Below are 13,831 nucleotides of genomic sequence, written 5' to 3' on the forward strand. Positions count from 1 at the left end.
ACCAGCATGAAGGGCCTGGCTCCGTCCCCTCCATAACCTCCTCGCAGGCAATGGCAGGTTGCTGGCGGGTGCCCGAATCCACCCCCTCCCCAGGCTGAGCAAGCCCCCTTCCCTCAGCCTCTCCTCACAGGACTCCAGCCCCAGACCAACTCGACCATTGGTGTCCTTCTTGTATGGAGGGGCCCAAAACTGGATGCAGTATTCTCAACATGGTCTAGAAAATAGTAAACATTTTACTAATATTTTAGTGACCAGAATGAGACGTGTAGGCTCAGAAGAGGAACACTTACCAGCTGAAGCAGATTTAAGGGCACGAGAGGGGAAAAGGTTCAAAGGTACTCTTTTTGAGAGTAACAGAGTTCAGTCAGAACCAGAGCGCGGTATTTCCTGGGGAACTTTCTGTAACGGGCTGCATATAATGCCCTTATTATTTGTCTTGAGACTTCAGTCCCCGCATATCTCAGCGCAGTGCCTTTCTCTGATCATCGCATTCATCCAAACGCAATTCTCTCTCATGGAAGTACACTAGGGACACACGGTTTGAGAGGATTAATCCCATTTCCTTTGTATATCGAACTCGTGAGTCATCGCCACTACTTGTTTGAGCAGTATCAGATGTAAGCATCTTAGTTGTATCTATACACCCACACTGAAGTTTTTATATAAGATTCAAATGTGCCTGATTAACATAAGAAAACCCAGTGCATATTTGTAGAGCAGGTGCAAGCAATGTCTCATCTCTTCCTGAACAAAAGGTTAATACATTCCCACAAGTGACTTAATCCAACCTTATCGCTAAAAATGATATGATTGTAAGTGGATATAAATGAAAGTTAAAAAGCTTCAAGTCATGCACTGTAATTATTAGTTAATATTCAAAAAGGGCAGGAAGTTTAAAAAAAGAAAAGTTACACCACTAACTACCAACAACTGATTTGCACACACTGCATTAATTTTAAGAATTAATTATGCTGTAAAGTTTAAGCTTAAGTACATACGGCACGTGCAACGTAGGAGTGTGATGTAACAAGATCTGCAGCTCATGTTTTGACTTGTAGATTTAAAATCTAAGTGAATTGAAAGTAAATGTAAACCCGGAGGATTTAAGTTTTGTGATGCGGAACCCCGTTGAAAAGGGAAAATAGCAACTTGGTAGAATATGAATGATACTAGTAGTCCCAAATTCATTTTATGAATTTTATTACCTCGGTTAAAATTTGTTCAAGTATATATGTGATGAAGAGTAATTAATTATTATATATAGAAAAAGAACAGGAATTATGATAAACGTTTCCTGGTAAGAGGTCGCCATGAGGTGACAGGATGTGAATTGGGCCTGGGTAACAAAATTCTGTGTGTGCGTACGTGGGTGTGCATGTATAGCAGGGAGTAAAAATTGTTTTGGGAATTGGATCCTATTGAGGAGTAAAATCTGTTGTGGATGTCTCCCTTCTAGAGATTTTCTAACCCCCGAGGAGAAAAAGGTTGCATGTAAAGCCTGATCAAATCAGCACCAGGTTCCTTCAATCCAGGAAGCGCTGCAGGGATATTTCCAGGGATATTTCCCTGGAAGTATTTAAAAGACGTGTAGATGAGGCGCTTAGGGACATGGTTTAGTGGGCATGGGGGTGTTGGGTCGACGGTTGGACTCGATGGTCTTAGAGGTCTTTTCCAACCTTAATGACTCTATGTTTCTGTGATTCTATGATGGCTAAGGGGACAGCCATTACGATGGCAAAGGCGAGCAAGGAAGGGCCAGCACACCGGCCTCCTCATCCATGCAGCGGTGGCCCCAGCGGTCACGTCACGAGAAGAGGGGGCTGGACGCTTGAACGGGCCTGCAAGGAAGCTACCGAGGACTGCCAATTATTAAAGACCAGCTGCTCTTTTTAGCAGGCTTATGGAGAGCGGGGAGGTGCGGTAACAGTTGTCAGTATTGCTGAGCTGCTATTTCTTGTACATTTACTAAGAGGAGGTTTTTTTCTGGTAACCTGGGTTTTGTTAACCTTTGTTAAATATGTTGGCTGGGCATTTGTATACTTTTGTATGTCTGTTTGGAAGACAGGAACTGCATTTCAATTTTTCAATGGGAATTTTTAGTTCAACTGAATTTTGTTTTGTTTTGTTGAATTTTTTTTTTTTTTTTAATTTTCCTTAGAAACAAAACCTGCACATCTTAAAATTCTTTCCAACAGAAATTTTTAGTTAGATAGGCCTGATTTCAGGAAGCGTGGGATAGAGCTAGAAATTCTAACATGAGATAGTTCTCTCAAGGCTTTGCTAGCTCTTCTTTTTTGCTGCAATTGTTCCAAGACAGTCTTGGGCATATATGAATGTGGGAAAAATTTTTCCCCAGTCTGTAGCACTGCAGACAACACCTCAGGTGTGCAAACTGGCATAGTTTTTCAGAAGCAAAGAAAAGCTATGAAAAGGTATTCCAGCCAGCCTTTGAGACCAGATAAAAAATCATGCTCCAGCTTATCCTACTTTTCATACATAATGCAGTATGTATATGTGCACAAATATATAAAAGTCTGCCTAAATTTAAAAGACTTAATTTAGCTGTGCTTTTATTCATAAGGCTTTCTTAACATGACAGGAGGCTAGTTATGCTGATTTATTTAGTCTTTAAACCATCTAGGCATTAACATCTAAGTATGCTTACAGTCCACAAAGAATCTATTAGGCAAGAAAGTGGGTCATTCTTATTTAATGATTGCTAAAGTGAGGCAGTGATTACAGGGCAAGAAGGCCAAGTGTGTAAGGCACTCACTAGAGACTTTAAAACCTAAAGGGAAGGCGTTAGTTCTGGATTGTGATTTATAAAGATGTACACGATGTTGGCTTACTTTGAATAACAGTACAAAGAATGTCAATTTTATTATCTCTCAAGGAGCATAATTTCTACAAATGTTGGAATTGCATAATAAAAAATAAATTCAATTGCCTCTACTCTGGAAGTTGCTGGATTGGATATTGGTAAGAAGATACTAAAGTACAGAGAATCCAACGATTGAACTTCAAAGGTAACAAAAAGGAATACTTTAACTACACAGGTTACAAACTGTATTCAGTATGCTTTTCTGTATTAGTTTTCAGCAAGGATATATAACCATTTGTAATACATTTTTGGTTTTATCATCTTAGTTCTAGGGCTTACTGAAGCTTCCTTGTTCTCAGCTGCCAGAGCAACCCGAGTATTTCCCACATACCAGAAATATTCTGAGTAAGGTAGAACTGATTATATCGTTTTCTTCTGCCATGTTTTCTTCTGAAGAAATAGTGAAGAACGGGTATATTGCTAAGCTCACCTTCCCAATATGTTTCCTGTAGCAAGAAATAACTTCCATTTAAGAAGCAGTCCCTCAGCTTAAAAAAAAACCCAACCAAACAAAAAACCCCCCACAAACGCTAAACGAACAAAAAGCCTAACCCTTTTGCCTGCTCACGTTAAATATCAGTTCTGGGAGTGGCTAACAAGTTGCCCAGAAAAAATGTAGAACCTCCATCTCTGAAAATTTTCAAAACCTGACTGGACAAGGCTCTAATCAACCTGATATAACTTCTACGTTAGCGGTCCTTTGATCAGGAAGTTAAGTTAAATTACACCCAGCCATCCCTTCAGCAGGAATCTCTCCATTAGAAGTTAAATTAGTCAAGTATATTAATTTTTCGAATTGTGGAAACAGGTAAAGATCCAAATGTGGTTTAGAAGAGCTTGTTTTCTTAAACAGACAACAAATCTTTGGGGGCTTTCTTTCAAGTTTTTTTGAAAAACACATTCAGAGTTCTTCCAAAAGGAAACATTGAAAATCATTAGCAGCACAGACTAGTAATTCAGAGGTGCTCTTCAACGGCAGCCGAGTGTGTTACATACTTCAGCGGGTATCTGCTGCCCCCGTCAGACCATTCCCAGTAATGCAGAAAAAGATTATTCCGTCAGAAAGTCATAGCATCCCATTCTTTTGCACCAGTTTTCGGGTGAGGAGAGGGGAAGAAGCCTAAGAAGAAAGATATTGTTAAGCAGATAGTTGGTGAACGTTTCTGTAAATCGGCAAAGGATTTTTTTCGTGTTAGAAATGCACAGTAATGCAATTATCTTAATGAGTAAGACAAACCATACTTCAAGTTACATCTTTTAGCCGTTAGGTTCAACAGTCACAACTGAGATAAAAAAGATCTTAGAGCAAAGGCTGCAGTCTGGGCTGTGGAAAACCTGCAAATCAAGTTTATATAGTTATATAGTTATTTATATAGTTTTGGTTAAGTGATTCCAGCTCTGTGGTTCAGTTCTTCATATGCAAAACAAATTATGCCCTCTCTCTCCTTTTATCTTCCTTTTACTTGAAAACCTGGAAATCAAGTCAAGCTTCCAGAGTGCATTTATATAGTTTTGGTTAAGTGATTCCAGCTCTGTGGTTCAGTTCTTCATATGCAAAACAAATTATGCCCTCTCTCTCCTTTTATCTTCCTTTTACTTCAGCAAAAGCTTTTGTTGCGCGATCAAGGCCAGATTGGCAGAAGGTCTTCCTTACTAAATCCACAGATGGTGGATAATGCAACTGGATTTTATATGCCTAAATAGGCCTGTGTGCATACGCAGTGCTCAGTGTACACAGATGTATGTATCTGTGTGTAAGTATGTGTGTTCAACAGCTCCCTAATCTCAGCTGAAATTAAGTACTCCCTTTAAAAAGAACAAACAACAGCAGCTTGGTGAAAATGCAGACCCAGTTAGTACACTACAAGGACAACTGTAGGTAGAAAATCCAATCGTATCATAAAGCTAATATTTTGTGTTTGGGATGTAACGCGGTACATTGTTTTAGCTATTTTTTTTAAAATAGACGAAAAGAGAAGATATCAAAGAGGATTATTTTATGCATTGAGTGTTCTTTCGGTAGGGAGAGAAATTATGCTTCTGAAAAGTTACTGTGTATCCATCTCCCACTAACAGAACCTGCCGAGATAACAGCAAATATAAATACCAGGCTTTCTTGTGGTGATATTGCTTTATTATTTCCTCGCACACAATTTAAGCAAAATGGTTAAGGAAGAACAGTGATACAGATTTGATGGTGCACTTCATTCCATATACCTCATAACACAAAGGTTCCCAGAGAATAAAACTTACATTTTTTTTTAAAGGGGAAAGAATGTATCAATATTTTTTCAAAACTGAAATAGTTATTTTCTACTTTGGTGAATCTGAGTAATTTTCAGAGCTTCCCACTGAAGCTCTCAAATACATACAATGCATTATTCTATTTGTCCTGTCTGTACGCATTTTGCTGCTAATAATAAAAAAAAAAAAAAAAAAAAAATTCCCATTTTTCACACCACAGATTCTCAGCACACCAAGGAAAAACTCGACATCATCCTTGAAGTTAAATCACTCAGATGTGACAGAAGGCAGCCCCTGTTCACATGCATATTATACACCCATTGAAATGTAGTGCAATACATCACTGAGGTATGTTGAGTTTTGCTTTTGTCAGCTTGCTTTTTTTTTTTTTTTAAACCCTATAAGTTTGGGTTTATCATCCCCATTCCTTGGCACTCAATGATGTAGGTATCTTTACTGGGATCTTCCTCTTCCGATTTTGTCACAGTAAATTTGGCCTAAAACAGGATTAGAAATATATCACTAATTAAGTTATAACATACATAAGTTTAAATATTCAACATCTGATGCCCAATAATCGTATTGCCACGTGTTTATGTATATTACGGCTTTGACCGATTTCATTAAAAAACACTTAAATAAAGGTGGTAAAAGTATCTGACCATTCTAAAGGCATTTAACTCTAAAGTACGTTCACTTTCTACAGGTAAACTCCCATATAAATATTGTAGCAATTATTTTATCAGTGCTTGTCCTCCGTGATCAAGTTCAGTTCACAGTGCCCGCTAAACTGTACACTGCCTAGTTACTGGATGACAACCAATAGATAAGACTTCCTGAACTTTTCGACTCACCTTTGTTAGCTGCTCTGCAAAGTGTATAGCCGTTTGAGTATGAAGCGTAATTGGTCCACTTTTCACCCTAGACACCCCCTTTGCTAGCGCCATAAAAATGATCAGCTGAAAGGGAGGGAAAGGTAATTACTAAGTAACTCTTCAGATCCTAGGAACTTATTGATTTAAAAAAAAAAAAAAGGAAAAACATGCAAAATGTCTGTAGATGTAAAAATGCGGTCTGCCAAGTTTCATAAAAGTTCATGATGCTGAGTGTTAAGAGTGATCCAAGGCTCAAGAAGCTTGGAAATTACTACTGTAATGCCTATTACAGAAGGGCTGCTACTTTTCCACAGTGGATTTTGCCACTGAATTCCTGCTACTACATTTAACTTTGCTCTCCCCCACCCTCCTACCTCGAAATTCCCCAAAGTCATGTCAGACTCCAGAATGGTAGATTACGTTTATGGAGAGAAAAACTCAGGAAGAGGTTTTTTAATTCCATCACTTTCTGATGACATATTTGCCAGACAGATACTTAAAAAAATCTGATTTGATTTACAAACACCACCATGACAAGTACTCTGTAAAGCATGATGTAACTCTGAGCAGTTCCCGTACACACTGAATCTAGCTGTGGCATGTTTCCACCAATTGTACTGTGCAAGCTTTGGAAAAAGTAGGATGAGTCCAAGACCTAAATACTTCCTATTATACTGCATAATAGTAACGTGTGGCCAGAGATAACATCATCCTACCTAGAACAGTCCAAGATTCTTATCAGGCTGCGTTATTGAAAATAAGATAGCGGCGGGTCTTCGTTCTCAAATGAAATTAGGTGAGCAAGACAAACGGGAGCACCTCCTAGATATTCTGTTCTCTAATAGCTTCACTTAGCATCATTCTTAATGTGTAACCAGGGAGCTATTTTTACTCCACTACATGGAGTACCAAATAGAAGCAAATTCCTACCTCTTTCTTCCATACCTACTAAGATTTACAGGAAGGGAAAACTTAAGGGTGTTGGTGCAAAGGCAGGAGCATCTGTGGTTCCTAAGCACTGTATGTAATTTGCTAATCCTAGTGACATTGTGACCTCCCAACACTTCTAATTATCAAATAATTATGTAAAGCCACGCCTACCTGTGAAGATAGAGTCTAACTTTGAAATCTACATCTCATTCTTTCCCTGTTCAGATTTATATTCTTTACAAGTAATACAAACATGCATGTTCTTGCTACTTCAACTTCACGTAAACACAGACAGGAGCCTTACTTGGTCTTGCAGAGAATCATCCACAGTTCCACCGTGTTTAAGATTCCTAAGCAGTATCTCAGCTGCTTCAATGCCAACCTTGTCAGAATTCTTTCCTAATAAAGAAATTCAGGAGATTAGGATGCTGCCAATTATTATCTAACATTTTAAAAATACAGAAGGGGAAAAAAAAAAAAAAATCAAGAAATGATAAATTATTATCTAACATTTTTTTAAAAATAGAAGGGGAAAAAAAAAAAAAATCAAGAAATGATTAACTTTCTAAACCTTATTTCCATGCTCTTGCCTCAAATGTGTGCTTAAAAATCCCCTGCCATCTTATGATGACATATAGTTCATACTTCCTAAGCAGTGGAAAGAAAGTAGCCCCACTTAGTCAGAGAAATATTTTGTTCAAACCATTTAAAACCAAAATCACTTCTATTCCTTTTAATCTAAATACACATCCAGATTCACTGTTGAACAAAAACTTCACAAGTAAACCACAAAGACTGTATGTTCTTAAAGTCCAGAAGCATTTTCAATTCAGTGACCCTTAACAATACATTCTGATAAAAGGCGAGTTTAATAATTTTGTAATTTTTGTCACTATGCAGAAGCAGCTTAGTACAAAGTGTAAGATTCCATTTACTACGTTTAAAATCTGTTCATTGCCACTGTCCTTTATTACTAAACAACATCAATTTAAAAATGCAACACTCAAAGCAGCAGATCTTTGAATAGATTATACTTCAGATTCCTATTTGTTAATAGTACGTTAAGTTAAATCTGAAAGAGGTATGGTATACCTCATGGAACTCTTACCTCTCTTGCCAAGTGACGAACCAGCTAACAAACAGCCTGTTGAAGTCTCTGCAACAACGCTAAGCAGAAAAAACAGAATCAATATTAAGAACAAAATCACTCACATTACACTTTATTTATCAGATATGTAATCAAGATCTAGCTAATCAACCAGCAAGGCTACAGGTATCAATAGAAGGTTTGGCTCATCTTACATTATTCCACTCCCAGTCCCAAAGGCTTGATCATCAGGTTCTCGAACAGGCTGAATGTTAATGTAAAGATCTCTGATTTCTTTTCTGATGCATCTCACTGCTGCTGCTGCCATGTCTTTTGCCAGCTAGCAAGATAAGAGGTAAAAACATTAATTAAATTATGTAACTATAGTAATACTTTTTCCTCATAAGTCTAATTATTACAGCAAATGCCTGAATAAAGGCACTACTTTATTAACTAGAAAAACAAAGGATTGTTATAAAACCCCTACAAGCAAGCACTGAACATCATCTCCTCCGAGAATTTTCCCACAAAATTAAGGTAACATTAAATGGTAAACAAATGACAATTATAGTGATGTATGTAGAAGCTTCAATATCAATAGAAATTCAAGAACTTTTCTCCGTTCATAGGGAGAAAGATTTGATTTTAGTCTTGATTATCTCAAGGCATTAGATTGTAAAAAAAAACGAAAAACAAAAAACCAAAAAACCACCCCACAATTACTATGTACAGGATATACGCTAGAAGAGATAAAATAACAATTTTAAATCACAGGCAGGTGGGGGCAGATGAAGCTTATCCCATCCTTGTGATCCAATCAGAGCCAATATTCACAGATTTGGAGATTTTTAAGACCAAAACCAGCAGTCCACAGCTCTTCAAAAAGTAACTCAGTTTCTCCTCTTCCTTCCTCTACTAATTCCTAGCCTGTGTGTGAGAAGGAGCTTTAAGGAGATCCCACCACTCACTCTCTGTACACACAGGCAGGATAGGAATAATAGAAAGAAGGGGGTACAAAGGAGCAAATTTCTTTCTGGTTTATCCTTGGCTAAACCTACCCTTAACTTGTTCTGTCTAATACCCTTAGCAATGGTTGAAAAATTTGATGTAGTCTGACCTCTGCCTGTTACAGTGCACCATAGTTTACCCATAAATCTATGAAAGAGGGCCATGATTTCAGATTTAAAATAATCCACGTAAATATGAACAATACATCAATCAGATGTAAGATACCCCTCAATATATGCTAAAGACTTTTGAACAGTCATATGAAGGATATCAAGGATACCGTTCTCATTTCCTGTTTTAGCTGCTACCATATTGCTATGCAATAAATGCATTTTAGAAATGTCCAAAATTCTATTCTACGGCCTGAATAATTGAAACCATTTTATAGGGCTACTTAGTTTGTATGTGAAAGGCTGCAGAATACAGGAGCAGTAGAAGTATGTTAAGCAGTTTACATGCGATTTTATATAGATATATGAAGTTGGATACTACCAGAGCTATTATCAGCACTTACTTTTATAGGCAGCGCTCCAGCAACAAATGCTCTTCCATATATCTTTGTCACTGTGCCACGTTCTGTTAAGTTTATTGGGCTCAACTCTTTGACTGGTGACATCTGGACTACAACTTCACCACCTCCCTGAGGATAGTAGCCCCTGTTTAGAAACGGTAATCAGATATAATTAAACGCAAAGATCACAAGGAAACCAAGAAAAGAGCCAGAAGGCTCTTCATATATTTCATTATACATTTTTATGTTCTCTGTTACTGTACATATGAATTTTCTTGATGTGTGCCTTGGAAATTTTTATAATAGAATTAGGTTCTCTAACAGTATTACCTCGTAACACACACCTTATTAACTACCCAGCACCAACAATAACTGGCACCTCAGAAAAAGCTCAGTAATGTACTGCCTGTTCAGCATGCGCTTCCCTCAAGGTAGCCCATAGGAAACATTAAACAGCAGCTGAAGACTCAGCAATGAAAAAAAAGCCAGGAAAGAACCATATCACATTCATCATGTGGTGACAGTATACACAGGGGCAGATAATGCAGATTAGTTCATGTATTACAAATTCATCCCTCATCTTGATTGAGGGCACCTTGTGTGTGTGCCTCTGTGCTCACACACTGGTTCAGTAAGGCCTGCCTCTGCCACACGTCTCCGTAACTCACCTCTTTTTTATGTCACAATTAAATGTGAAATTGAACTTTTCAACTATTGGCTTGAAAACCTGAAAAACAAGCACATATAAAAACGCAGAGTGAATCTGTTTTGCATTTATCATTTCCCACTATTTTATACAGTCTTACCAAAAAAAAAAAAAGTTCAACAGAAACATTTCAGTTACATTATTTAAAAAAAAAAAAAAAATAGCCAGTCCATCCATACAGCTTACTTGACATTCCTCATACTTCATTCTGAATGACAGTTTGTGTAAAAGGATTCTCTTATGGAAAGAGGAAGAGAAATTCTTAACAATTCACAGCACTTCTAGAATAAAGAATATATTTTAAGTGAAATTTTCTTTAGTAATTAAAAGCAAACAGACTAGTTGCTGTTTCAGGGAATTCCATGAAACACTGGTTGCTCTCTACATACAGTACACTAATAGTGTTATATTCCCATGCCCAATTCCATAATTACAAATAAACTTGCAGTAAGAGCAACAGAAGTACAGTAGTTACATTGCATATATACGCATGAAAGATGCACCAAGCCAAAGAAATTTTTCCCTACCATGACTGTGTAGTCTATCTGAGGAGCCATCTCAGCATTAGTCCCACCTTTTAAATGAAGTTCTGATGGGGAAGCAGCAAACAGCACACAGGGCATTGCTACCTGCATCAGTAGACACACACTCCTAAAAGCAATTATAAGATACTCAAATGTCGTGCAGTCATAATCCATAGAATTCCACAGAATCATTACGTATCAAAGGCAAATGACTTCCCAGAGCATTTACATAAGTATTTGATTTTGAACATTATCTATAAAGTAAACTTATTAGTCTTAAAAAATACTAATTTAAAACTTCATGTCCTTAGCAAGCCTAAATATGAAGGGGTTAGTTTCACAATAATAGCGTGTTTAATATTCCTGTTTGAAATAAAAGTAATGTAGCTTAGTTAGTATAGTGATGGGACTGTGAAAACTGTAGGTTTAGCCAGCAGATGATAAAAGCAGAAAAGGCCTAGGCAGCAATTTTAACATTTTAATACTTACTTAATAACAAAATATTCAGAAAACTACAAAATTGCTTAGAAGCTGGTTAGCATCCCGCACAAGAAAATTCAGGGGCATAGAAAACATACTTTTAGATACAAGATTCCCCTTATCATTGAATCTCTCCACATTTCATAGATAATAAAAAACTTCCAAAATAAATTTTCCAAAAGTAAGTTTGTTCAGCAAAACAAAACAGTTATCTCACAGGGGTTTCAAACATCATTTTGAATTGTGAAAACAGTAATCACCACTGAACTGAAGAAAACATGGTTTTGTTTTCTTAAATAACTTCAAAATTTGTGAACCATACTGTTTCTCTTTTTTTTTTTTTTTTTTTTCTTGTGCTAATTAATTAATATGCTGCATTGTTGCTTACTCAAACCTTTCTGTGTTAAGTAAAAGGCATCAGCTTGGTTGTTTATACTATTGCAGCTCAGAAAAATATTTCTCTTAACTTAAAGGAAACTTTAACTTATGCCTAACCTGGCTTATGCTTCCAAACAACTGTTCACACCAGCCTTCCATAGCTAAACCCATTTACTCGGTTTTGCAACAGATTCCAAGAACAAAGGACCCAACACAGAAATACAGGATAGAAGAAACACAGGCACAAAGAACCGTGGATAGAGTATGTTCCCAGTTCCCAGTTCCCAAAGACTAGTATCCCATATTGTACCATTAAGTGCGTAAGTAAAATCTCAAAATTTACTTTATTATATGCTGAGGATTATTCCAGATTTCACAGATTTGAGATACTTATCGAATTTGATGCATTTGACCTGATATGTAATGTATGTTGGAAAATAATGGATAAAGTTTTAAATACACGGGCAGCTGTTTTGCTTAACATTAATCAAGTGTTCAACTTATATATCAATCATAATTTTAAAACTATTACACTTGCATGTACTTCATTCATACATATCCTGCCTACGCTAAAAGTTCTTTGGTCACACATATCTGGCTCAGGCAGCACAGCTTTTGGCACATTACCCATGTATTAATGTTCTTTTTTTCCCCGCTCTTTTGTGATAATTTTAAAGTTACCAAAATGTCTCCTGTCATAATTTTGAAGTTACCAAAAGCAGTTAAGAGCAGTTACCGGCCAGTCATTACCCGTGTACAAAGACATACCCTGCTGTTTTTGTGTCTGCTATGTGGATTCCACCTTTGATCTTCCCAGGAGTGAAGGTTATTTCTGTTGAGCCAATTTCTCCGCCTTCCAGCTTCCCCTCACATAGATCTCGAATGATCTCCAATCCGGACAGATGCTGAGGCCTTGGAGTGATGATACGAAGTTAAAGATACATGCAAGTAGACTACATACTCATGTTACATTCAAAGAACTACTAAACACCAACTAATAAATACTACAGTTGCAAATTTCAGATCACACAAGGATCAGAAATTCAATCTCGTTCCTACAGTACTTCTCCTGAGTTCACAGGAGCCAAAGGAGCAGCATTCAGGCCATTCTGGAATTTGCAGGATTCTGGTGTGTTTTCCATTAAAGTGGGTCCAGACAGACAAGATGCAGGAGCAGTCGCTTGTCCTAATGTGATAAATGCCTGGACAAAAATGCAATGGGATAACGACAGCCATACTGAACTGGAGCCAAGCCAGTAACTGGTTGCCAGAGCCACAAGAGAGCTAACAGTTTTGCTATGTATCTGTCTTGCTGTGCTTGCGTTTCCATTTGTTTGAGTAATTTAAACAGGAAAGAAACGGAACTGTTCGTAACGCTATACGCTCGGTGAACCATGTTTTGCTGAGGCATTACATGACCTCAACTGTACTTCACGTTTCGGCCTGCTTAGCACCTTTGAAAATATTTTCGAGACGCTCTGTAAGTCAGCGGTGCCTGGCAGGTGGCGACAGGGGCAGCGCCCTCACCTGCCCTGGCAGCCGGCCAGGCCCAGGGGCGGGAACTGCGCTGAGGGGAGCGGGCGAAGGGGTCCGAATCCTCCCGCCGGGAGGCTGCCGGGCGCCCGGTTCATACCCTAGCTTTCCTCCGCGCTCAGTCCTTCCACGTAAGTGAGCCACAGACGGGATTTTCTGATAAAAAGGCCCTCGTAAAGCAACGGAAATACATGGGGTTTGTTCTCGGAAGTATTTCGGACAAAAGCAAACCAAGGCGTTTGCACGGCTACGCACCCGGCCCGAGAGGGCCTCACACACGCCGTAACGTGACTCCGCTGAACGCGCCCGGGGACCACCGCGCCCCGGGACACCCCCCCGGGCGAGCGGACGTGAGGACGCGGGAGGGGCCGTTTACCTGAGGCCGGGCTGGCTCCTCCCGGCGCGGATCCGGCGCACCCGCAGCGGCAGGCCCAGCAGGCAGCTCAGGGCCGTGGACACTCGCAAGATCTGCCCGCCCTGCACAGAGAAACGGCGCTCGTCAGGCGCTACGGCACTTCCCATCCAGCCGGCCGCTACCGGCCCGCCCGTCACCGCTGCCCGGGGCAAGGTAAGGCGAGGCCAGCCCGACGCTGGTGCTCACCCCCTCCATGATCCCGCCGTCTATCTCCACCCTGTCCCCGTCCATGACTGGCGGGGGGGGGGGCGCGCGGCCC

The 13,831-nt window shown here is 39.1% G+C and overlaps 1 protein-coding gene across 1 annotated transcript; it reads right to left on the reverse strand.

Annotated features, from left to right (window-relative positions):
* Positions 1–5,001: 5,001 nt before the first annotated feature.
* RTCA (RNA 3'-terminal phosphate cyclase) lies at positions 5,002–13,803 on the reverse strand. Its single transcript, XM_009283208.2, has 11 exons — positions 13,759–13,803; positions 13,534–13,634; positions 12,393–12,536; positions 10,770–10,893; positions 10,205–10,263; positions 9,540–9,681; positions 8,233–8,357; positions 8,039–8,097; positions 7,235–7,329; positions 5,980–6,084; positions 5,002–5,622 (listed from the first exon to the last, which is right to left on the reverse strand). Exons 1-11 carry the CDS (start codon positions 13,801–13,803, stop codon positions 5,524–5,526), a joined length of 1,098 nt encoding a protein of 365 aa, XP_009281483.1. The 3' UTR covers positions 5,002–5,523.
* Between the last annotated feature and the right edge of the window lie 28 nt (positions 13,804–13,831).

This window comes from Aptenodytes forsteri, unplaced genomic scaffold (genome assembly GCF_000699145.1).
Source record: "Aptenodytes forsteri isolate BGI_AS27 unplaced genomic scaffold, ASM69914v1 Scaffold181, whole genome shotgun sequence".
In the NCBI taxonomy this organism is placed as follows: domain Eukaryota; kingdom Metazoa; phylum Chordata; class Aves; order Sphenisciformes; family Spheniscidae; genus Aptenodytes; species Aptenodytes forsteri.

What these genes read in the sequence shown, in the direction of transcription:
- RTCA (XM_009283208.2), bottom strand. Translation starts at nt 13,803, where the DNA reads ATGGACGGGGACAGGGTGGAGATAGACGGCGGGATCATGGAGGGG. An exon ending in GGGACTGGGAGTGGAATAAT is followed by an intron (nt 8,098 to 8,232) that starts GTAAGATGAGCC and finishes TTTTCTGCTTAG; the next exon opens with CGTTGTTGCAGAGACTTCAA. An exon ending in ATGATTCTCTGCAAGACCAA is followed by an intron (nt 6,085 to 7,234) that starts GTAAGGCTCCTG and finishes CCTCCCTTTCAG; the next exon opens with CTGATCATTTTTATGGCGCT.